Source organism: Oryza glaberrima, chromosome 2 (assembly GCF_000147395.1).
Source record: "Oryza glaberrima chromosome 2, OglaRS2, whole genome shotgun sequence".
Taxonomy (NCBI): Eukaryota; Viridiplantae; Streptophyta; class Magnoliopsida; order Poales; family Poaceae; genus Oryza; species Oryza glaberrima.
In genome coordinates, this window is record NC_068327.1 from 29910970 (window position 1) to 29936024 (window position 25055).

The 25055-nt window shown below is 37.8% G+C and overlaps 1 protein-coding gene across 2 annotated transcripts; it reads right to left on the bottom strand.

Annotated features, from left to right (window-relative positions):
- Positions 1 to 401: 401 nt before the first annotated feature.
- LOC127762823 (nuclear-pore anchor) lies at positions 402 to 24801 on the bottom strand. Of its 2 annotated transcripts, none has more exons than XM_052287329.1 (49): positions 24314 to 24801; positions 24075 to 24221; positions 22716 to 22814; positions 22403 to 22531; positions 22238 to 22330; positions 22094 to 22159; positions 21708 to 21797; positions 21544 to 21621; positions 21312 to 21448; positions 20795 to 20903; positions 20624 to 20716; positions 19992 to 20040; positions 19772 to 19875; positions 19629 to 19697; positions 18720 to 18854; positions 18535 to 18639; positions 18285 to 18398; positions 18086 to 18164; positions 17920 to 17963; positions 17754 to 17827; positions 16004 to 16106; positions 15718 to 15852; positions 15547 to 15645; positions 14917 to 14958; positions 14787 to 14840; positions 14346 to 14525; positions 14225 to 14266; positions 13391 to 13435; positions 13178 to 13261; positions 12175 to 12249; positions 11919 to 12103; positions 11711 to 11813; positions 10920 to 11036; positions 10115 to 10207; positions 8645 to 8797; positions 8495 to 8548; positions 7482 to 7595; positions 7029 to 7106; positions 6790 to 6939; positions 6079 to 6150; positions 4954 to 5100; positions 4824 to 4877; positions 4648 to 4735; positions 4492 to 4556; positions 4317 to 4424; positions 2638 to 2700; positions 2348 to 2525; positions 747 to 1996; positions 402 to 643 (listed from the first exon to the last, which is right to left on the bottom strand). In XM_052287329.1, exons 1-49 carry the CDS (start codon positions 24617 to 24619, stop codon positions 593 to 595), a joined length of 6102 nt encoding a protein of 2033 aa, XP_052143289.1. In that variant the 5' UTR covers positions 24620 to 24801; the 3' UTR covers positions 402 to 592. The 2 variants fall into 2 exon arrangements, with proteins under 2 accessions (XP_052143289.1, XP_052143288.1); XM_052287328.1 differs by having other exon boundaries at positions 4492 to 4559.
- Between the last annotated feature and the right edge of the window lie 254 nt (positions 24802 to 25055).

Consider the following 25055-nt stretch of genomic DNA (forward strand, 5'->3'; position numbering starts at 1 on the left):
AGAGGCTGTAGATCGACGCGGCTTTTGTAGATCCTGGGTGCAAACTTATCTCAAATGTAGGGGATTATAGGCTATTTTTCATTGTTCAGATCTAATTATTGGCTTTAATCTATTCATCTTTTGACCCCGAGTTACCAGCTCTGCTTAGCTATGAGCAATCGTGAAACTGTAGCCTTCATCTTATTATCGTCCGGTTCAAAATCATTTACTCCGACTAACATTCAGAAATGTTCAGTTTTCTACAGTCAAATTATAACCGACATTCGTTGGCAAACCTTGTACGCATTTACAACTCAGTATCAACTTACGCAGCGAATCAAAAAGAAAAATAAAAATCAGCTTACGCGCTACGAATGCTTATATCATCTTTGTCAACTAGAGTTCAATTTAAATATAGGTCATCTGGCAATCCGCACGGGCAATGAGAACATTTTAATAACCGCTGCTTAGCCACATGAATTTGTCTAAGCAGAGTAACATGTACGCTCGCAATTCTGATAGTGCTACAAAATGAATATGATGCCGCCCTGATTCAGTATGTCCTTTGCAAAAAACTAGTCTCCGCGCTTGAGCAGAGACAAACCTAAATTCTCTACGACTGACCACGCCCACCACGACCCCGTGTTCCTCGGCCGCCATCTTTCTGCACATAGAAAACATTGTTCTCCATCAGAATTAACACTGGATATAACAAAAATAGAACACAACAGAAATAAACTCAGTAGTCTTGTAGTATAAAACCATACCCTGTATGTAAGAGACTGGTTGCCACGGCCCCTTGCATTCTGTTGAGTGGCTGAGCGAAGAATCCTGGCTTGCCGGTTTTGCCTCGCTCTCTCAGTTAGGTTGATTGTTCTGGTACTACGAGTTTCAACACCTTCTGCTGCAGTGGCGGGATTCTGCTGTTCAGAAGATGCACCAGCTTGGACTGGGTTAGGAGGGGTGGGATTCTGCTGTTCAGGAGGTGCACCAGCTTGGACTGGGTTAGGAGAAGGTTCACGTGCAGGGCTTGGTGACGCATCAGCCATTTGGCTCGGTGACGCATCTGCTCCACCAGATTGTGGTACAGGGCTTTGGTCTGATTCTATGGTACCATCACCTTCTCCAGTTTCTTCTGGCATGTCAACATCACTCTTTTCAGTTGGTCCTGCTGGAGATGCCGCCCTGAAAGAATCACCGGCTTGCTCACCAACATCCAGCACAGGGGGAGTGCTGTCTGGTTGTTCTGGTTCATCTGGCAACTCTCCCTCCTCCCTCTCATCTTCAACATCAGTGGTTGCAGTAAACTGACCTTCTTCCTTCCCATCCTCAGTTTTCAGGTCTTCCTCCAGTGATTCCATAACCGCTTCTGACTTGACTGGCACATCTTCCACAGTAGTTGCATCATTATCAATACCAGTTTCTGCATCTTGTCCTTGGATGTCCATTGAAGCGTCTATATGTGTTTCCATGTCATCCTTATCACCCAAGTCATCCTCCCTTGTTTCCTCAACCTCTTCAACTGGCAAGGAAGACTGATCGGTGTCCATCTCTTCTCCAGGCTGTTGCTCATCTAACTCTGTAGATGGTAGCACAGGAACAGGTGCCATGACATCTTCATGAGGTGACTGTTCAGTTTTTAGCTCACTAGTACCTTGTGAAGATCCTTCTTTGGGTTTCTTCAGTGGTGGATTGGCATCCGTTGTCTCTCCTTGTGAAGCATCATCTCTCATTTGTGGTGATGGAATTAGACGTTTACGACTTGATGGCTGTAACGTAGATACACCACCAGGAGTTTCACGCTCCATCAACAAGCCGCCTTTCTCTGTGGAACCTTCAACTATTGTTGTATCAATATCAGCTTGGGGTTCTTCAACTCGTTCAAGTGAAGGTCGAACAAGTGGTCTCCTTCCTCCTGGTCTACGTACTTCAGTGCTTGGTTTGGGCAAAGTAGAAACTGCTCTCTCCTCCACCACTTTAACTTGAGCAGGCCTTGGTGGAGTAGCTACCTGCCTCCCTGAGATTAGAAAAAAAAAAGCAGCAGCCTTATGAACTACCATATTGATCAAGTGACGGTAAAGCAAAGGAAAAACACATTATTCAGATCCACGCGATGGAACCAATGCAAGAAAATGATGCATTAGAAATCCAATATCATATCACATTCCGAAGTCCGAACAATATCTGACATGCCAAATCATTCAAAACCAAGTTCACATCGAGTTCAAGAGTACATGTAATAGATCAGATCTAATATAATTTCTGAACTAGTAAGTATCACATGTCATTAACAGATACTATGATTAACTAATAGAGATCATTAAATATACACTAGCAGCGCGGAATGAAAAATTGAACAGAAAGGAACCTGCAGTAGCTGCAGATGCATCCACATCGGCACTTTCAACAGATGGTGTCTGGCTTGCTGCACCATCTTGGAAGGGACTCGGAGACTCCTCAACAGCTTTGATGGCAAGGAAATATGAACGCAGCTGCTCATCGATTGCAGATCCAGATGGGATTTGAGAGGATATTCCAGTATAATGCTGCAGAGAACGCACATCAGCTGTAGCAAAGCTCTAAATAAAATATACTAGGAACTTTCATTTGCAGCAGCAATAATGAAACATGAAATCTATGGGAGCAGATAAACTGTACCTCAATCACCTCTTTCACAGCCTGCCTATGCTTCTCAATTGATTCCTCTACTTGTTTCCTTTCCTGCAATTAATTTTCGAAAGCAACAAGTGGATTAGAGGGTGCGCATATACCACACACTAACCAGGCAGGACAGATTAATTATTGGAGAAACAAGCAACTATGAAGTTGTTATGTTGCATTTTTAATAGGTACACATCATGTATCATTAGGTAACAAATACGAGTAAATACTAAGGAAACAGGTTGGAGCAAGCTGCAATGCATGCTAACTGATCATTAAGGGCTATCACAGGAATGGGACAGATGCCTGAAAAGCCAATAAGCAAACCCCAGACAATAATTTACTATAGTGTACTATAATTGCCTGTGATCATGCTAAACATTAACCATTAGCCGGCAAATGATTCAATGAAATTCTGTTCAGATCCCTTCGTTGAGCAAACTCAAATGATGCTACATTTGCAAGCTTTAAACAGTGAAATTTCATATTCTAAGAAATCATTCAATAGAAGAAAATGTAACGAAAAGTGTAGATCATAATGATAGGCTTAATACTCAGGGTTGGTTTGGCAATGGACATGAACACTTAGCATTTGGTTTATAGCCCAAACAAACTATACAAAAAAATTGGCAAGGGCAAGAAAATGTGTATGTGTTTGGTTTGTTGCCATAGATTTTGTGTTGCCAATATTTTGGCAAAAACAATCAATACATCACAAGCAACATTGACAAAAACTTGGTTATAAACCAAACACTCAAACTTTACCAAAATTTGGCTTGCCAATTTTTTGGTAAGGTTTAAAATGGCACTTATTCTTTAGAACATTCATAATGATGCCAACTTTCCAACTCTAGAGTACACTAAAACATCCTACTTAAAATTTTCATCTTGTATATCCCAGAACACATTAAGTTTTTCATTTTTCTAAGTTCATCTATGAACATGTCAACATATCAATCTTTCATCTACTTCCTTGGCTTTTCTTATTAGAAAATCTACTGCATCGGTTAAAAAAAAGGAGAAAATTTCACAAACTACGGATTTAAGACGAATCACAAAACTATACATTTAGCGCCAAAACTAGGGAAACTATTTTGATCCCTCGAGGGATGTCCCCTTGTTTGCTTAAAAACCATCCAAATGGTTATGAAAAATTCTGGAAAAGATCGACAACACTCATACAACATAAGTATACAACTCCATAAAATCTTAGGTCCAAACGCAACGCACACGTCGAGAGATATAAATAGTAGGTCCAATTTTTTTCATAAATTTTTACAACTATTTGTATCGAATTTGAAAGAAAAAGGTACACGACGGGACATCCCCTCAAGGGATTAGAATCCACTCCCCCAAAGCTATCAAGTACAGATTTAGGGAGAAGTATCACAAAACTACAGATTTATTGCTCAAGTTATAAAAAAACTACAGATTTTAGATTTTCAATCCCTAGCACTACAGTTATGTTGAAGATATAGACGTTGTAGTTTTGGGATTAAATTGGCAATAAACCAGTAGCTTTGTGACAAATTTGCTACTTAATGTGTAGCTTTGTGACAATCTGTATTAAATCAGTAGTTCCATGATAAATTTGGTGCTCAATCTAAACCCAACTGACGATAAACAAAAAAATTTTTAAGACAAGACTGTACTCAGGCTAGTTGAGGAAGAAATACCTGATTCATATTTTGAATGGCGGTAGTAAATACTTTCTCATTCCTTCTGCGGAATGCTTTTTCTTTCTTATTATCATCTCTCTCTTTCTCCAAGACTTTTTCCAATGTCTGTTAATATATGTTTATGTAAGAAACCTGAAGGAGTTCATGTTCATAAAAATCACAACCTCCTGACCTGTATCCTGAAGTCCTTTTCTTTGATGGCCTGTTCATTTGAATTTTCTGTTGTAGTTTTCTGACCTGCTAAAGTATATCAAATTTAAAACATGAGTGATCATACAAAATATATAATTCAGGTGGTTGTGTGAAAGTAATAAGATTAATTAAGTACTTGATTTGAGATCTTCCAATTGCTTTGAAAGGCTTTGTTTTTCTTTCGTCAGTTCCTCCTTCTCTTTTGCTGATGCATCAAGCTTCCTCTACATTATTTAATAGGATGATATAAGCACATGAAAACAGCAATGAACTTTCGATCTTGCAATAGAAGAACAAGGGAAAGATCCTAACCTTTATGTTGATATTAATCTTCCTATGTCTGTCAATTTCAGATTTAAGGCTAGCCTGCAAAAGGAAAGGCATTACTAATACAACTAAAGTAAAAATGGCCAGGAGAATGTTACTGGAAATTATATCAGACCTCAACATCATTCAGCTTCTTTTCCCTAGCATCCAATTCAGACTGACATCCAGCAAGCTTTTCCTCCAAATTTCTTATTACAGAATCCTTCTCAGAAAGAAGTTTTTTTGTGCGCTCTAGCTCTGCCGAATTCTCTCTCAAGGTTGCCTGTTGTATTTAAGAAATACATGTGATAATCGTTTATCACAAAACTCAACCTTACAAACTCATTAAGTTCAGTCGTATTGACCAAATAATGAAATTTAAGCCAGCCATCCATGCTAATTAAGGGATGTACATCAGTATCAGTGTTATATATCACTAAGGCTGTGTTCATTAATACAGGTTGGGAACTTATCCCTCCTGCATGGAAAACTGGGCTACTCATTAGAGCATGATTAATTAAGTATTATTTAAAAAAAAGTTGAAAATCGATATATATGTTTTTTTTTCAAAAGCACACCGTTTAGCAGTTTGAAAAGTGTGCGTGTGGAAAACGAGCGATTAGAAGTTGAGAAAAGTGGGAAACTAACTCAGCTGCCATCAATAATTAGAAAACGAGCAGCATACGCGCATGAAAGGGCATAACAAGTCCAATACCAGCGATAGCCGATAATAATTAGAAAGTATGTTTCGCTTCAAAAGTTTTCTTATTCCAGACTATATTGTCTATCCCCTCCCTCTAATTGTCTCACCAATGGTCATTTTCCCTATTCTTTACCGTAGCTATCTGATTCCAAGCTTGAACTAGGTTCAGAACCGAATGCTTCATTAAACAGTTGATCTCTAGTCAAACCAGCATACAAAAGAACAAATGTAGTATTATTTTATCAGTACTCTCAATGTCCCAAAATATAGCAACTTCACCTACTCCCCCATCCCAACTAATCACAACCATTTCTCATCTAATTTCTCTACTTGCTTCCTCATCTCAACTAATCGCAACCATCCCCAATTCAATTTCACCTCTTCCCTTAATCCCCAAGAATACCAGAAGTTCTTATATCTTGGATCAGAGTACAATTTATAGAACAAAAAATATGTTCAGACCAAATTCAATCACCAAAAGAATAAGTATAATATAATAACTAAAAATACTTATCAAAATGATTTGAAAAGATAAAAATAATAAAAAAAACCACTAACTTTTATGTTTTGAAGTTCATCCTTCATGGTCTCATATGTGCTCAAATCAACGCCTCTACTATTTTCAACCAACTGCAGAAGAATTAAGTTGACATAAGAGTCAAAACAAAATACCTGATAGAACAATGATAATAGCAAGCTTATAACAATGTTAATAATAATGTTAGAACTTTGGGAAACACTAGACAAATTCTATTCAAGACTAACTGATGAAGAGGTAAAACATAAACTGAATTTATACACAATGCAAGAACCCCTGCTCGATGTACACACCGGTCTGCTGTTCAGACACCCTTTTCTGTGCACATGCACTGGGCAACTAATCCTAAAGTCCCTCCATTCATAACAAAACCAATGACAGAAAGTGAAGACACAAGTAGCACCAAGAATATCAAGTCAGATGTACACAAACGCACATTTCCACACAAGCGCTGCCTAGCTTAGATGTAAGTTTCCTAAAAAAAACTAGCATCAGCATTTGAGGGTTTGCTTCCTCCAGTTCAAGAAAATATTTTTTGACCTGGCATGGTCTCTATCTAATGTACTAGTACAACATTAGCTGCTACAGTGCTATATTTTAATTCTTATTTATTATTTATTAGAAAAGGTCATGTATCAAATGTCAGCTATCTTAAGGAAATGCTAACCGCATATAAATAAACCAATTATATTCATGATGCGTTGCATAATGATAATGGGTAAATAACATACCTCAGAAATCTTTTGATTTAGATTAGCTATTTCGGTCTTCTGCATCTCTATTTCTTTTTTACATATTTCAGCATCTACCTGCTTTTCCAGTAAAAGATTATGCAACCTTTCAGCTTCCATTTTAGCCTTTTGAGCCTCATCATGGAATTTCTGCACCCAGGAGAGAAAAAAAAGAACAATGAAGCACATCAAAACATGCACCATAAAAGAAATAAACAAGACAACATCAATAAACTTACCTGGCATTCTTCGAAATTATGCTTGTTCTCCTCTCTAAGCTGTATATTGCTTTCACGAAGCAAATTAAGCTCTCTCACCTGAGGTAAAGCATTTTTAATACAAAAGAAAACAAGCTACAAAAAAGGAATAAGAGAGCAACTGTAAAATCAAGAGACAGGGAGCAGTCATGACAGATACCCAATACACTCTCCGCCCTAAAATATAACTTGTGGCTTTTTTGGAGAGATTTAACGATCAACAGAAAAGACTATGATGCCCCCCTCCCCCCCCCCCCCCCCAAAAATAAATAAATAAATAAATAAATGAGGGATAGTTGGAGGAATGGAGGGTGAGTGAAAAGTAGACGAGTGTTTGGTGGGGAAAGTAGGACTATAGAAATAGCTATATTCTGGGACAAAATTTAAGCACTAGAAATAGCGATATTTTGAGGAGGGAGTCGACAAGAATGGCACCTGGAATTGCAGTGACTTGAATTCTTCATCCTTGAGCATTGATGTTCTTGCACTATCAGTTTGACTGCGGAGCAAGTCCTGTGCCTCCTTTGTGGACTTCAATGCACTTTCCAACTATATAAGCATGAAAAAAATTATAGCAGATTAGAAACACCTTAAGCTGCCCCCACAAAATCAAGCACGGAAACGGTTCTAATATCATGGAAGGCACACAGATAAAACTACATCAGACAAAAACACATAATAGGAAATCATATAGTCAAAATGAGGTGTGAAAACAAGTTCTCAAATCATGCAAGACAAACAGATTGAACAATAATGCATAACTTTCAGTTATGTGTTGAAAGTACAGAGGCACATGACATGTTCATACAAGACCAGAGTGGAGCCATAGGATCAAGGTAAATGAGACAAGCTTGGCAAGCAATCACACAAAGGAGACAAGGCCATATGGATTGGTTCCATGATGATACCAAATGTCAAATATGATGGGTCAAACAGTGGAAACTTCATGGAATTGTCCTATGGGCAGATTAAATGGGAGCATGGAACAAAATGACAAAACAACAAAGTCTGGCAGGTGGCAGTTCAATATTCGCAGTCACCATACTACATGAAACAAAAGAAACAGAACAGTTCCTTTATAATTACATACAATTCAAGTAAGCATAGGTAGAGTTCTGTTTTACTCCATCCACAAAAGTTAGACATATTTCACATTTGAGTTTTTCCAAATAAGTTGTTCCTATTTGTAATCTTTATGTATTTAAGACTTAAATGAAGAGATAAATTAAATGTTTGATGAGAACCCAAGGAGTCATCTAAATACTCATTGGTTGCATGCTTGCATTCACTCCTTGATGTTGTAGCATCCAAGATAATTTAATTTCTTCATGGTCTTGGTGACAAAAGTAATATGTGTAACTTTTGTGGATGGAGGAGTACAGTAGTTGACGTGGCACAATTATGGGTATTTGAACAAATAACAATATGCAAGAGCAAGCAGATCATACTTCTATCTGAAGCCGTGACTTCTCCTGTTTAAGCAAAGATATCTCGGTTTCTGCCTGAAATAGTGAAATTACCATCAGACTATATAAATAACATCCCATTCCAAGTAGAGGAATAATAAAGAAGAAGAGAACACTGAATCTTATACTCACTATTTCTTTCGATCTGCGCAGGTAGCCAATGACGCTATGCAAATCATCTTCACCATGTGAATCAATGCGTTGCGATGAAAAACCAGCAATATTGCGTTCTTTTTCAGCTAATCTAATGTGCAAAGCTTCTAGTTGATTGTGTAGAATTTTATTCTGCATTCAGCATTTGAAGAAAATATGTGATTCATGGTAACCCACTGTCATCAAGTACAGAAAATAGCAAGAATGTATATTCATGTGATCTTCACGAATGGCAACTAACGACCACCCGTGTTTATATACAGAACGGAAGGACATGCAATGGAAGCAAACAAAAAATATGAATGGCAACCAACTACAACCAGTAACCATTCTACATTATGGTTTAAATATGCTGAACATCTTTTAGACCAGAAAAACAAGATTAATCCAGCATTATCTTGCCAACGAATTAAGCATATACTAGTACAATCAGTTACAGTAGTGATATACTGATTTTGTAAGGCAGTGTTTATATTAAGGCTCGAAAGTCGAAACAGGCAACTGTTATGAAAATAGTTATCAAGCATGTCAAAAAAAACAAAAAATAAGCCCATGAAACCCTAGTGTAAAGCACCATGTAGACAAGTGCCTTATTAAATTTTATTTGTATCATTAAAAAATATTCATATGTATGTTCTCAATAGGTAGGTATAAACCCCTCAAAATGTGCATGTAGAAGTCCATAAATTCGACACCCATCCCATAATCAATTAAGCATTATAGTAATCAAACCAATCAATTCTGGTTCCTATGCCAAACTAATCCCAGTAATTCCGAAATTGTGGTTGGAATTGATAGTAGTGGAATTTGCACACAATATTTGTGTTTTGTTAACGCTAAAAAGAGTATATAACCAAAGATCGCTGTGTAAAAGAGGATTGGAAAAGATCATAAATGCCAAAAATGGGGGTGTCTTAAGCTGTTCCCGTGGTTTTAACAATATTCTTCGATATGTGCTGCAGGTGCTAGAAGAATGGGTGTTTCATTTTATTCTTTAAAGAGAAATGGGTATTCCATTTCAAAACGGAAAGCAGATACTTTGTCGCGGGGATTTCAGCCATTTAGTGGGGCTATTTGAAATGAGTTTTCCTGTTAGTTTCTGGGTTACTAACTGGTACTTCTTGCAGAAGTCAGAAGAAAACAGAAGCGCGCAGCAGGTGGAGCAAAGCTACTAGAACAAGTCGAAAGTGAGGTTCAGTCATGGCTGGAAGGAAGGAACAACAATCAGGATGTGAAGTCTCTGGAGTATCCACCCTTTTTCTTTTGTTACTATTGCCAGGATTTCGTTTCATGTTTGAGTTGTTTAATGTCAATGCTATATAAGCAGCTCCCTTAGGTTTGTAAAATCCCACTTTTGCTCTTGGTAATGAAACATGGAGATCAGATAACATTCTAAAAACGTGAATGTTTTAAGAATAACTGGATATCGATAGCTACAAGCTTTTAAACCTGATCATTTAGCTCATTGTATTTCTGCAAGGCCTCATCCTTTCCTTTCACCAGCTCTATCTTTTCTTGCTCTCCAAGGGTTCTTAGACCATCCTGAAAAAGTATTTGCAGTGTCGATTAGTTACAACAAATGATGATTAGTTCCTATGAACAGCTCGATCAGGATAAGTTATCACTAATCATGAATCTATTCCAAATGCAACATAAGTAGTATAGGTATAGCCAGATTACTGCTGTTATGCACAGAATAGAAATATCAGAAAGGTAGACACATTGAACTATTCCTCGACTGATTCACCCGATTTGTCAAAAATTGCAAAGGTTTTATTGAACACCAGCAAAGAACTAGTGGTAATCGCTAATCTGTGTGCTTTGAATTTTAGATGCCATAAGACCATTTTTATCCACAAAAAGGTTGGATCAACAAGTGGGAAGGTACAAGGTGTAACTTTTAAAAGACTTCTTGACGTTATTTGGTTCCTTGCCTGGGGGCACAATTGTTTGTGCAAAAGTGTGTGTTGAGCCACACGACTTGCAGCAGCCAGATCAAGCACAACACTTTAGCTAAAATGTGAGGCTATGACAACTGGGGCAAGCACCACAGAAGCGTGTAACGCCACACCTAGCAGACCTAGCGTCATAAATTAAGCATTAGCTGATAAGGTTTATTTCTCCTAATTTAAGGGTAGTTCAGCCACAAATAACACATCCCTTTAGATCTGTCCAAGACACAAAGACTTCTACTCTTACACGCCAAATGAATAGAAGTTCAGACAAGAGGGTCAGTGGAGCAGTTTTAATTTACATTTTCAGCCTTCTGTGTTTCTACTGTTTGACGAAGCACTATGATTTCCTGCTGCAAAGAAGATAGCTCCTTAGAAGCACTTGTCAGCTCCTGTATTGTTTCCGATTGCAGAATAACCTACAGAAGATACAGAAGAGATACACATACACACACACACACACACACACAATAAGTGCTTTGACAGCTTCATTCTAGGATAACACAGTACGTACAAAAAAAAATAATTGTATATAAACACCAAGGAGATTCATTATAAGAATTGCAAGTAACAAGTAAGAAGGATAAATCAATCTGAACTTGATATACTTCAGTTACTTTATTGTATCATGTACCTGCCATCTGATCTTTGATGGTGATGCTATGAACTAAGTTGCATACACTAGCAAAATGACCATGCTTTGCTATGGGTAAAAGAAAGTATATGTCATAGACAAAATATTTTTTTAACAAATATGCTAGTATTACTTGTTTCCTTATTTGAATATATGGTATTGACTTGATTCAAACAAATATTAGACTCGCATAATATCTGAAATTATCAGGGACTAGTTTGTAAAAGGTGCAGCCACCACCATCACTGGTGTCTTTTATAGTAGCCTAGAATAGCAGCTACAGTTCAAGTAAAATGGTGAAAACATTTAGCAACATGCTCCATATAACATTAGTATCACTGCAAGTTGTGATTGCACATCAATTGTAATGAAGCATCAGCACCGCAAGCACCAAGATATAAGTAGAAAGCATAATAACATTATGTGTTGTTTGACAAAATTGTTAGTGCCCCAAAGTACCTGACGCTCATAGTTGTCCTGAGCGCTACGCCAACGCTTATACTGCTCGTCAAGAGCCCTCTTCGAGGAAGCCAGTTCAGTTTCTAATTTTTCAATCTGTATTCTGTTTTGAGGAATGAGAAAATAAAAGAGATAACATCAATCGAAGAAGCATCTCCAAATTGAGAAAAGCATATGCCCGCCTCTATAGGGTATATAAATTGCTTACACTTTCTCGGAAACTTCATTTCTCAAAACTGAGATTTCCTTCATGAGAGAAGTGGTATCCTTCTCTTTAGCTTCAATTGCACTGGCAGCTTCTTCACACTTCATTATATAACACTTCTCCAGTTCAGATATCTTGGTCCTCAACTTTGTAATCTCATCTTCCAAGCTTTTCTTGATAGTCTCAGACTGAAAATTAAATAGAAATTCATGTAAATATCAAGCATAGGTAGATAAGGATACAGAAAGCATTTCAGTACCTCGGTTTTGAAATCCTGAAGTGCAGACTCCATTTGCTTCAATGCGGATTCATTTGAGTTTGCAATTTCTTTATACTGTCAAGTAATTAGAGTTATAATATGACTTAAAGAGGTCAGCAAATAATTGACTTCTACAAGGCAAAATAGAAACACAGGCCACACTCCTCAAGCACCAATGAATTCAGTTCACCTACTCTACAGAACAACTAAGCCATTATAATGACCTTTCAAAAGGAAATATGGTGTGCTTTCTGATTATGACAAAGGTGGCTATGCTAGATATATTATTCATGCATGGGCCTTCAAGAGAGGAAAATAACTCTATTTCATCACATCTTCATTATCATAACAATCCATTGTTGTTTATGTTGCACGGTCCTCTCATGCTTGGAACCAGAATACCAGATATGGATATGATCTGTATATCACTAGCATTTCAGAAATTGGTGTAATGCATAGAATCATTGAGTGAAAAAGGAGCAAAGAATGACAAAATAATTAATCCACTTCAAACCAGCTCCATGGACCACACCGATCATAGATAACTAGAAAACTGTTGCATATTATGAGCTAAGGTGATCAATTAGGGGAACAAAATTATCAAAGTTGCATCCAGCATGGCATCGACTTGACCTCAGAATGATTGATCATAACCTCGTCAGGCTTACAAGATATGTATTAAGCAAGAGGGATGGGATGGCTACAACCTCAACTTCTCAAGGGTCAGCATCTGCTCCCTAATGGTGATGTCACTATCACCATGAACAATAACTTCCTATAAGTAAAGGGGTAATCTTTCTCTAATGGGAGTGCCAAACCTAAAATATCTCTTGTGCACAGCGATAGATAGTTGTTGAGGAAATTCAGAATATTACTCCTTGGTGATGTCAAATGATAAACTAATAAATGTAGCTAGTGACAATGTTTCTAATGGAAAAAGAGCTTGATGACTCCACAATGTAATTAAACAATTTAGCCTTTCAAGGTGATGGGGCAAACTGACCTGAAGCATGTAGCTTTTATTTGCTTGAGCTTCCTCTTTGTACTTTTCCAACTCCTCTTTCAGCTGGAAAAGCTCATCATTCTCCTACAGGGCAAATTTTTAACAACTGAGAATTGAAATTATCCAGAAATTTTAAGACCATAGGATCTTTAACCATATAAAATATGTAGAAGCATATGATATTGTCCAAATAGCAGGAAAAAACTAGCTCACCTCAGTTGCTGATAAGATATCACGACCACCATCCCTAAAAATGGTCTAGCAGAATAACAGCAGTCAGCTGAAAGCTAAATAGCATGTACAATACAATGAAAAGGTATTAAGAATACTACATGCTTTTAGTTGTACTCCCACCATTTGCTTTTGTAGGATTAATTTTGTTTCAGATCAATGCCCAAGAAATAAAGTACATTTACCAGAATATCCATGCTTTCATCAAAGAAACATGCTACTCAATTCAATCATGGTAATGAACAAATTGTACAGCAACTACACGCATCCATGGATTAAGCTCAATTAAGGGTGATACAGTATATAGGAGAGAAGGTAGAAAGTACAGAGATATTTAGATGCAGTGTACACCTATAGCTAATTAACAAGAGCAATGAAATTAGCTCCCTACAAACGGATAATATAGACAACAAATTTGATGTTGATTTGTAAAGAAAATTTTAAACATGCACTAATGCTAAAACTAAACGTGATGCATCATTCCACTATTTTTCATGGATATCCATGAATGACATTTCAATTAAAAACAATATGACTATTTCAATGGTCAGACAACATCCAAAGCAGAATTTGACAATCGTACAAAGATATGAAGATTATGTAATTCAGCTGAAATCATGTGCTTCCTTTACAGAACAGACTATTAAACAGCTTAGAAATAATTGTACCGAAAATCATTTACTCATGACAAAACCAGGAATTGCTAGAGATTATCAATAGGAAATTACATACAGACAGTTTTATGATGTATGGTGCTTTCAACATCATTGTATTAGATATACAATATAACAGTGTATTAGTTTTATAAGTATCTACCTTTCTTGATTTTAGTTTTGTCTCCAAATCAGAACACTTTGCCTACAGAAATGTCAAAATAGTTACCAGTTAGATAATATGTTTGCGATTAACTATAGAAAAATGAATTACTTGAACAAACCTCTGCAACAGCAGCCCTAGATTCAGCATCAGTAGCAGCTTTCCATGAATTTTGTAACTCTTTTCTCATATCCTCTACCTGCTTCAGACATCCGTCAAAGGCATTTTTCTTATCAAGTGTCAGGACGCGGACATGATCCCTTTGCTCTTGAAGCTCTTTTTTCACTTCAGCCCAGTCCCTCTATGGATGCATTTCAAATTAGAATAAGCTCAACCAAGATAAGATACAGAAGGAATACATGGAGCAATATATCCCCACAATGAGCATGCAGAAAGAGAACAAATCTCACAGAGTCACAGTAGTATTCTCAATGTTCAAGGTATCAGTACAGGAAATTACATTTTAAAGCAAAGAACAGCTTGAATGCGAGAGGAGAGGCAATGACGAAGCTACATAAGCACAAAATACTAAAGCATATGTGATGCCAAATAGGAGTCTTACTTCTAGTCTCTTGATGTACTCCTCTTGATTTCTCCTTTCAATAGACCTTGCATTCTAAATTATTCACAGATTAAGAGATAGACAGAGAAGAATTTCAAGTATTAATGTGACTCATCTAGACATATTGTACCTCTTGAACCTCCTCGGTGGCATGTATTGTGTCAATGGTCGCCTGCAATGCATCATATATACAAGTCAGTGCAAGTTTATAAAAGCCTCAAGACAAAGTAATTGACATGTTTTATTTGTTTCACGAACATTTAACTTATTTGAGATCGCAAATTAAAAACACAAATAGCTAAAAGATCTTGCTTGTTCATGCTTGAGTAGACCATACAGTTGTGCGAAACTGACAGCTCCAAATTTGTCATGAGAAATATAGGGCATAGCTACGAAAAGTACTAAATTATCCTTTCAAAAAGAGCATAACAATAATATACTCCCTCTGTCCCAACAAGAACCAATTTCTGACTATGAATCTGGACATATAGTCTATGCCCAGATTCTTACCTAGAAATTAATTCTTTTTGGGACAGAAGGAGTATATATTCATAAGTATAGAATATAATTGACGATAACAGTTTTACAACTGTTTTGGAAACATAACAAACTAACAGAAACTGCAATACATACTACTCCGTCCCAAAAAAAGACCAACCCTAGCTACGATCATGGACACGCTTTTTTTATTGGATGGAGGGGGTACAAGACAATATTGACACTCCAAAGTAATGAAAAGATATGGCAGCAAGGGAAATACCTGCAGGCGATGCACCCTCGTGGTCAAATCATGAACTTCCTCCAAAGCTTTTTTCTCTGACTTTGCTAAGATCTCTTTTTCATTCTTTAGAATAGACATCTAGAGAAATGGAAATCATGTCAGGACTCTGGGTCTTAATATTATTTGAGGAATGTAAAAATATCAACAAACCTCCATTAATAGCTTCCGTGAGTTCTCCTCTACAGCCTTCATAGATTCTGAGTTCTCACGCAATCTTTTTTCGTAATCAACTACTAAATGCATCAATTCCGCATTTCTTAGCGAAATAGAATTAGCTTCCTTCCTCTGTTTTTTACATGTACAAAGTAAATAAGGATACAGCATGTAATAAATGCTATCTTCTTCCAAAAGACTGTTATGGACATCATTATGTCCATTTCAGTGTAACAAACATAAAATATTAACAAATCATGATATAACACATCAAAGAAAGAACCTGGTGTTCAAGCTCTGCTGTAAATCCATTAAGTCGTTCTCGAGCAAATTCTGCTTCAAGAACCGCCTTATCACGCTCAGAACGCAAAGATAGAAGCTCAGTCCTAATGAATAGTAATCAGTATTGATCAGAAATTCTATGCAAGCTCAAATATAATATAACATAATCAACAACAGTCCAAATACCACAATAAGTAGGGCCATCCAAAATCATGTAAAAATGAAGAACCAACAAGAAATGGAACCCTTAACAGCACAGATACATGGTAAGTTAAAAACCAACCATGACACAGATAACTTAGATGTGCGTCTATATACTACTCCCGTCTATATACTACTCCCTCCATCACAAAATATAAGGATTTCTAGAGTTGTACAAGGTATTAAGAAAGCAGGAGAAATTAAATGGGGAAAATTGTTATTAGTTGAGATGAGAAAGTAGGTCGAGAAATTAAGTGGGAGATTGCGAGATTGCTAAGCGCCCCTAGCGATCAGGATTCGGATCCCCCCTCCCTCCACATGGTTTCCTTTTTTGGCACCGCATTACTTTCCTATTTTAGTAAATTTATGCACCTAAAGTTTGTACACCTCAAGTTTACACATCTAAAGTTTATACACCTAAAGTTTTAAGTCAAAAGTTTACATACCCGTTTCAATTTGAATTTGAATTCAAATGTTTCTTATATATAGTATTTCTATACATAAATTTTTCCAACTTTGTTTTTTTATTTTTTAAAAAATTTATGGTGTACTGTAGTAGGAAGAGAAGAAGGGGAGGAGGAAGGGGGAGAGGAAGAGCGTATAGGGGGGAGGGGCGGGTTGATCGCTCCCAGCGATCACCCGCCCATTAGATTTACCCGAGAGATTGTTGTGATTGGTTGAGATGAGTGAATAGGTGAAGTTATTATATTGTGGGGAAAGTTTGAATGCTAAAAGGTGTTATATTTTCAGATGGAGGGAGTGCTACATTCACAGTTCCGTCAGCATGCTTAGTTATAACGACACGACCTCAACAGAGCTGGGCACTAACAACATTTCAAGATATCCGTTTCATAGTACTCCAGTACTCCCTTTGTCTACATATGTAGGCCAGCATAGGATCTGTGCATTACCAAGTGTAGCTCACCATAGAAAGTTAACCTTAACGCTTTAGTCGTTCATATTGCAAAAGTATATGGACTAACTACGTAAAATAAGTACGTTGGATTGCTTGCAAATTATTTTTCATGACATAAACTTCTATAGTTTGAAAAGACCAAAGAAAGTTAACCTTAATGCTTTAGGCCCTGTTTGTTTCAGCTTAGGATTATTATAATCTGGACTATTAGGAGTAAGTTGAAACAAACAGATAGCTTATTATGATAGATTATTACAATCTATAAGCAAGATTACTATAATCTAGTAATCCACTCTAAAGGTGCTTTTTTTAGATTATTGGGTTGCTAACACCTAACAACCAGCTAATAATCTAGAGAAACAAACAACTAACAACTTATTCTATGTCGGCTTATTATAATCCAGCCTATAGTAATGTCTTAATAATCTAGATTATAATAATCTTAAGCTGAAACAAACAGGGCCTTAGTCGTTCATATTACTTTTTTTTTAGCAAAGGGATGTTGTTACATTGCTTCGTAATCAGTATTCATCTTGTCCAATGATACATCGGAATGAAAATTATTCAAATGACTTCTTCCCGTAGCTGTTATTCTATCAAACCAATAAGATTTAAAAGGGGAGGAAAACACCACCTCAACTTAGTCAGCTCTTCATCAAGGCTTTTGGCACGCTCTGAAACTTGCTCATAAGCTTTCCTTGAAACCTCCTGGTCAAAATAGATTGAAATTTGAAAAAAGACACCACAACATCTATGGTATTCTAAAGCCTCAATAAGCCTTCCATCATCAAAAAAATTACCTGTGATCCTTCAAATAGAACCATCAGGTCTTTTCTGCCATCATCTAGAGAACAAAATAAAACCATCACATGTAGGTTATTTCTTATAGCAGTAACATGCAGTTGAAACCATCATGGTTAGACATTTAACCATTTTGCCTGAACTGAAAACATCAGAAGGACAAACCTTCCAAATTTTTGGGTATGTGTTCAACATTGGAACGTGACTTCTGTTGTTCTTCACACAGCTTCCTATACATCGCTACCTACAAAAAAGAGAACTATTTTAGGACTGGTATCACATACAGCATGCAATTGAAATTTTGCAGACAGGGTTTCAAAACGAAGATTTCCAACTTCGTGGCAAGGAGAATACAAAAACATACAGATCTGTGAAGGGATTCAATCATTATTGCTTGTTCTTCGGATTTTTTCATCACTTTCTCAACCCTGGACGCAGCATCATCTGTAATCTTCTTCAACTCAATTTGGAAGCTCTCCTGGAAAGTACAGAAACGAGATATTTTTCATCACGTACTCATGTCATTGGATACAAAAGTATGCCCTGACACTGATGTATGAACAAACTAAAACATTTGAAACTATAGAAAAAACAAAGTCAAACTTTATATATACCCTGAGTTCCATGTCCCTTTTATCAAGATCAGCAGAGAGCAAATGAACTTGATTCCGGAGTTGCACATTTTGCTGTACTAACCCATTGATATCATTGAATGTCATCTGAAACACAGTATCGAACAGTTAAAGCAAGCACCAACACAGTGAAACTGAAAGAGAATACAACGGACTAGCATACTCACATGCTCATGGATATTGTTTTCAACTTCAGGCACTCCAGTGCTTGTGCTTGTAGACAGAGCACCATCTCCTACATTTGGAAGGCTAGAACCACAACGAAGCTGTATATCTTGGCACTCCTTTAAAAGGACAGCTATCTGCAAATATTTAGAGGGCAGACACAGCATATAGTTAGCAAAAGCATCTGCAGTACCACAAAAGAAATGCCGATTCAATGTTCTTGTCAGTAGTGACATGCAAGAATGAATATCCACCTTCAAATTATATTTGAACAGGTGAGGACCACAAGCATTGACATATTTTCAAAGGGCATAGTCTATTTTTGGCTCTTGGACTCTTTTCTAGGTCCATTTTAACTTCAAATTGAAAAGCTAGTGTTTTCCACCCTTTGACTTTCAAAACCATACAAATACTATTAATACCTTCAACACTGCTCCACAGTGGTTTCCATTGATATCATAATAGTTTTTGCTAGTGCAGACTCCTAATATGCAAGCTTGTGTTGGTGCGAATGTCAAATAGCTGGTTAAACATCAATTAATCTCAGCTAATAGAAGCTAATCATCAGTGAAAACCATGTCATCTCAACTAAACCACCATGGAATCAGGTATGAGGTGTTACTTGTCTGGTTTTATAAATAAAAGTTGAAGGTGAACTAAAACCGATCTTTTAGTTCAGCGTAAATTTAGAGTCCAAGAAATATTTAGGTGCCAAAAATGGACTCCACCTCTTTTAGAATAGCATCCTTGAAAAGATGTTGGTGAGAACTAGTATCACATCAAGTTGCACCAGATCTTAAATATCTAGAGAGTAGGCAAGAGGTTAACATTTCTATTTTCCTTACATAGACAATTTAATCTGTGAATCAATCAAAAAGAACAAAATGCAGATGTCATGCTTAAAGACTCACTTGTTTTTGCAGATCATCTATTTCTTTCTGAGCAATACTATGATCACGTTCCCGCCTTTTTAACTCTGACTGCAAAAACAAGATTATTGTTAAAACTTCACTATGGGAGACTACTATACTTAACAGAAAATTGATGTACGCACCTTTAGATTCCTAATGGTATTTTCAAAATTGTCATGCTCCAGCAATGCTTGTTGCAACTTCTGATCCATTAGAGCATAAGCTTCAACCATCCTCCTATGCTCAGCTGAAAGGGTCAAATGCAAAGATATGCTTGAGCACAAAATAATTGCATACATGTCCAAACTTAAGCATAATCAGTGTACTATCAGGCAATGAAGCAATGTATGCATTTCACATTACCTCGTTCATCCAAGATAAGCTCAGCTTTCTCTTCAATTTCATGCAAGACCTGTTGAACAAAAGATAATTCAGTAATCCAACAGGAATAGGACACTTCAGAAATGAATCAATGAGAAAAGCAACAGAGCATCCCTGCACAAGTACGATTACCCATTTAGCACAAAATATGATACAGGACTACATGTGCGTTTACTTCATGCACTTTACAAACACTTCTCACACCATCAACTATTAATCACAAATTTGAAACCTTGGAGAATATCAGTGAAAATTAATGTTCACCCTCCATCTCAAATAAATGTAAATCTGCGAAAATTGATGTACTCCCTCCATCTCAAAAAAATGTCATTTTAGAATGCGTATAATCCGATTATTTGAAATTTTGACTATCCATATTATGGTGAGTTTGTAATCAAAACTTAGCAAATCTGCATTTCAACCTTCTCAGAGGAGGGACTACTTCCATGTGGTTACATAGATAGAATATGGCACGGTTGAAAGTTTGTATTTAAAGCTGTTTTGACTTTTGATGTCTAAAACATCTATTAGGAAAGTGGAAATGATGGGATCATGGGAAAGAGAGTAGAGAGTAATACAAATTAAGAGATAAACTGACGAGAACAGAACTGTACCCTCTCCAGAACTGCTTCCGCGTGTCTTCGTCCAAACCTCTCATGGCGCAAAGCATCAGTAGCTTCTTGGTATTTCTCATAGATCTTAGCGAGCTGACACAGTGAAGGTAATCAGGTAATATTTGAAACGTAAATGCACAGATTAAACAGTATAGAGGAGATTGGACATACACTCCAACCATCACGAAGAAGAGAAGCAGCTAATGCAGTTCCAGAAACACCAGTAGGTACTTTTGGTACAATCATTAGATCATTCTGATTTGCTGGATCAGAAAATGCCCTGCCAAATAGGAAACAAAAAGAATTTCAAAATAGATGAAAATTAAGGTCTTGTTTAATAATTGGATCATACTCCTTCCTGTGTTTCTGTTATGATTTGTAAAATATTGCATATCATGGTTTTCCCTAGCACCAGCTAGATATGATCAGTGACTTATCAACACAATAAGGAATGACTACAAAATGTTTGGGAACTATTGGTGTTGGGACAAAGATAATATCATGTTTACAACGGTACAGCACAAACAGAAGTTAACATCATTCAATAAGATAAGCTTTACTGAGCAAAACACAATTAATATCAAAATGCTTTGAACAATGCTCTCTAGAAAGTGTTACTTAGCTATGCTAATAGCGCCTGCTTTAGATATCTCGCTAGACTAAAAGTATAAAGTTTCAGAAATAATACATTTCTTTCATCGGTGAGCCTGCTAGATCACAAGGGTCTGCTGCAATCAATGGAGTGAAGCTCAATTCACTAGATTTCCTTGTATTCTCCAGATCAGATTCACACTTTTCAAGCTTTTGCTTTAAGTAGGTAGCTTCCTGAATAGCATGAAAGCCAAAAGATCAACTAAGAAACTCACAATATCAAACTGATTTTTCAATAAGAAAACCATCCAAAATAATAATCAATATACCATTTCAAGGTCCCTCTTGGCTGAAGTCTCCTTCTCAAGCTTTTCCTTGTATTCATCTTCAACCTGGGTCAAATGTGTCTGGTTTACACCGAAAAAAATAATAAGAATAATTAGATTTTCATGTTCATGAACGGGGCAAAATTAAATACAAGTAAAGGCATTACCTCCAATGCTTTAATAACACCTTCAAGTTCCCCCGCCTTTTTTGACCATTCCTCAGAACTTTCTTTGTGAAGTTCAGCAAGTTTCATGACCTTTTAAGGGAAACAGAACAAAAGGCAATAATTAAAAGCGTCATCGACTTGGCTTATAGAGAGGAACATCAGTGCATTCCATTAAAAAAAAGAAATATCCTAGATACACTAGATGGGTTAAGTTGTGGTGTGCCGTGTGCATATACAATAACGATGGACTGATCCGCTGGTCTAGTACAAATAGCTCAGCACACATTTTCTTCCATTTCCTTTCTAAAATTTAAACAAGCAGGGAATGGGAGCAGTAAGGGTGAAATAAACAAGGGGGGGTTAATGGGAATAAAGGTAAACCATACAGTTGAAAGCTCTGCAGCCAGGCGTTGTTCATTAGCAGCTGCAGCATCCTTTGTTGAGCACAACTCCTTTAGATCATAAAAGCAAAGCAAAGCAAAAATTAGATGATGGCAATAATACAAAAGCTAACAAATCTGACAATTTACCTTTTCCATATATGATACCCTTTGCTCCAATTCAGAAACCCGTTCTTTGCTTCGCCTCAAGGAACTGGATGATTCAGAAGTCTCTCTTTCAAGCTGAAACCAACATAATCAGGTTTTGCTTTCTGCTTGCATTATGTCACATGTCAAGGTTGGAATAGGACTCACCTCGGCAACCTTTGCTGACATCCTAGCCTCCTCATCCATGTTTGATTTCCTTAGTTCAGCTAAGTTCTTCACTTTTTCTTTAAGTTCCTCGTCAAGCCAGAGATTATGCTTTTCAAGCAGATCTTTCTCCTAAACAGGAAAGTACTAAATAAAAACCAACGGTTGCTCTGTGCAAACATATGGAATAGGTACAATTAAAGTAAAACTCCATGGATAACAGATTAGGTAGTAGTCTACAACTCAAGAAAGACTTTGCATCACCTTATACTACAATCTTACGCAGCAAAATAACACCAAGCTGTTTATAGCATACCTGTGTAATTCGGTTACATGTGGCCTGCAGATGAGTAAACTTAGCTTCAACTTCTTGTATCCTTGCCCCTTTACTAGCAGAAGAGTCTGCCAGATTTACCTGACAGGAAGACCGATTCAACAACTACAGTTAATTTATGCAACAAAATGCAAAACAAAATCTTCCCAGTTCCCAGGATGAAAGGGCATAGATATCTCAAAAATGCGAAAAACTAAAGGACTTACCAACTAGAGTGAATTAAGGCCTAGCGCTTGCGATTGCTAATAAAATGATATTGAATATAAGCATACCAAATCACATGAATTCCTTGATTATACAGAAGGTTCAATAGTGACACATTAATAAGGTCAAAATTATCCAACAGAAAAACTACAGAGTAAATTTTAAGAAAAAAGTATGGGTCCAATTGGAACAAATGAATTTTACGGAAATAAATGAATATTCCTTCGTCAAATCGGGGAAATCTCCAATACTCCAAACTAGGCAATGAGATCTAACAGTATCGCAGATATCTTCCATACAATAAGTCCGACACTCAAAAGTTGATCGCAACATGCAAGGAATGATACATAACATGTAAGGTACGATACACAATTGAGTATCTTAAACAGTCTAGACTGATATGAATGTTCATGATAGGCACAAAAAAAAAAAGTAGCATGTAAAGTTATACGATCAGAACACTACAACAAAGCAACAACTTATTTAAAATTGCAAAGTCATTATAATTCATATGGTACGTTTTATTTATTGAAACGGCATATCAACTAAGCAATGCCCAAAGAACTGAAATAGAATGCCAGTAACTGATATTACGAAAAATAATTGAAATGTGTATTTTTCATTTGAAGTATCCAATAAGGATGACCTCTGATGCATAAATAAAATAGCATAAATAAAATAAAAATTCAACTTGCTACTACATGTAAAATAAAAAAGTATGGAGACAGACGTAAAACTACAGGTAAATCGAGTTAAAATCATGTCTGACATTCGGGTAACAACTCATACAAAATGCAGTTGTGTCTCATACACATGCAACTCAACTTCTGCCAAGTAACATGCAAAATGAGGAAAACAAATTTTGTGGCCTATTGAAGCCACAAAATTTCTGTTGTAAAACCTATCAAGCAACTGACCTACCCTCTGACTAGGGTTAAAAGGAAAGCTACTCAAGTCTTAGAACATCATAAAACCCCCGTCCTCTGTTTGTCGACAGTAGCAACCTAGGCATTGCACTGGATAACAACTTATCCATATGATCCTATATTCGCCCATCACCTTAGATATGGAGTTCCAATTTTGCTGGATGCTGTGCATCACTAGAAGTGGGAGTACAAAATGGTCAGGATGGCTTACTATTTTATCGTGGTAGTTCTGGATGATGCCATCCTTCTCCCTTATCTCTGCATCCCTCTGCTCAATTAGTTCCAGTGACTGCGACTTGGACTTGTGCACCTCCGAGATTTCTACTTTCAGCCGTTCAATCTCGCCATCCTTCGCAATCTGCAAACCCCATCAGCAGCACAGAGTGATCAGTGTGACCTCAGCTAAGCCGAAAAACTGAGCTGAACCCAAATAAAAACTAGGGTTCGTACGGCTTGGATGCGGAGCTGGTGTATCTCGGACTGGGAAGAGGCGAGATCGGCGGCGCGGCGCTCGGAGGCAGCCGCGAGCTCGGCTAGCTCGGCCCGGAAGCGATCGGCCTCGGCGGAGAGAGTGTCGTAGCGCTGCTCGAGGAGGGCGCACGTCTGCTCCGCCGCGATGGCCGCCGCGTCGGCCTCGGCACGGACGGTGTCCACCTGCTGCCGGAGCTCGCGGATGGCGGCGTCGGCCCGCTCGGCGACGGCGGCCACGTCACCGCCCAAGAGCCGCAGCTCCTCCTCCGACATGAAGAGCGGCATCGCCGCCGCGTGCGGGGTCGGGTAGGCGGCGCCCCTAGCCCGCCCGGGGCCCTCGCGGATGGCTCTACCGCTCTAGCCTCTAGAAGGTTCTAGGGTTTGTCGCGCGCCCCGCGGGGAGGGGAGGAGCCAAGGGTGATGGTGGCGGAAGGCGAATGGAATTGGAGTGAGGAGGCGGAGGAAACGCAAACGCGAAGGGGAAGGGGCGAGAGGAGGGCGAGGCAGAAATATAGGTCGGAAAGGAAGGACGCGTGAAGGCGGTCGGATAGGCTCGGCCCAAGGCCCATGGACTATCTGGTGGGCCTGTGAGACCTGCTGACTGCTGAGTGACTTGTTTGGGCCGGTATGCTGGGCTTCTGTTTCTCGGGCTGTGGCGTGTAGGCCTATGAGTTTGTGGGCTGTCTTCGTCTAAAAAGCCGTTTCCGAGTTTCACATGTTT

Bases quoted from the DNA above. Each gene is read 5' to 3' on its own strand.
- LOC127762823 (XM_052287328.1), bottom strand. From the start codon at position 24,619: ATGCCGCTCTTCATGTCGGAGGAGGAGCTGCGGCTCTTGGGCGGTGAC. The intron at 10,208-10,919 runs GTAAATTAAAAC...ATACTTTTTCAG, and splicing joins AAACACAGAAGGCTGAAAAT to GATGGTCTAAGAACCCTTGG. The intron at 4,736-4,823 runs GTTAGGATCTTT...TAAATAATGTAG, and splicing joins AGATTAATATCAACATAAAG to AGGAAGCTTGATGCATCAGC.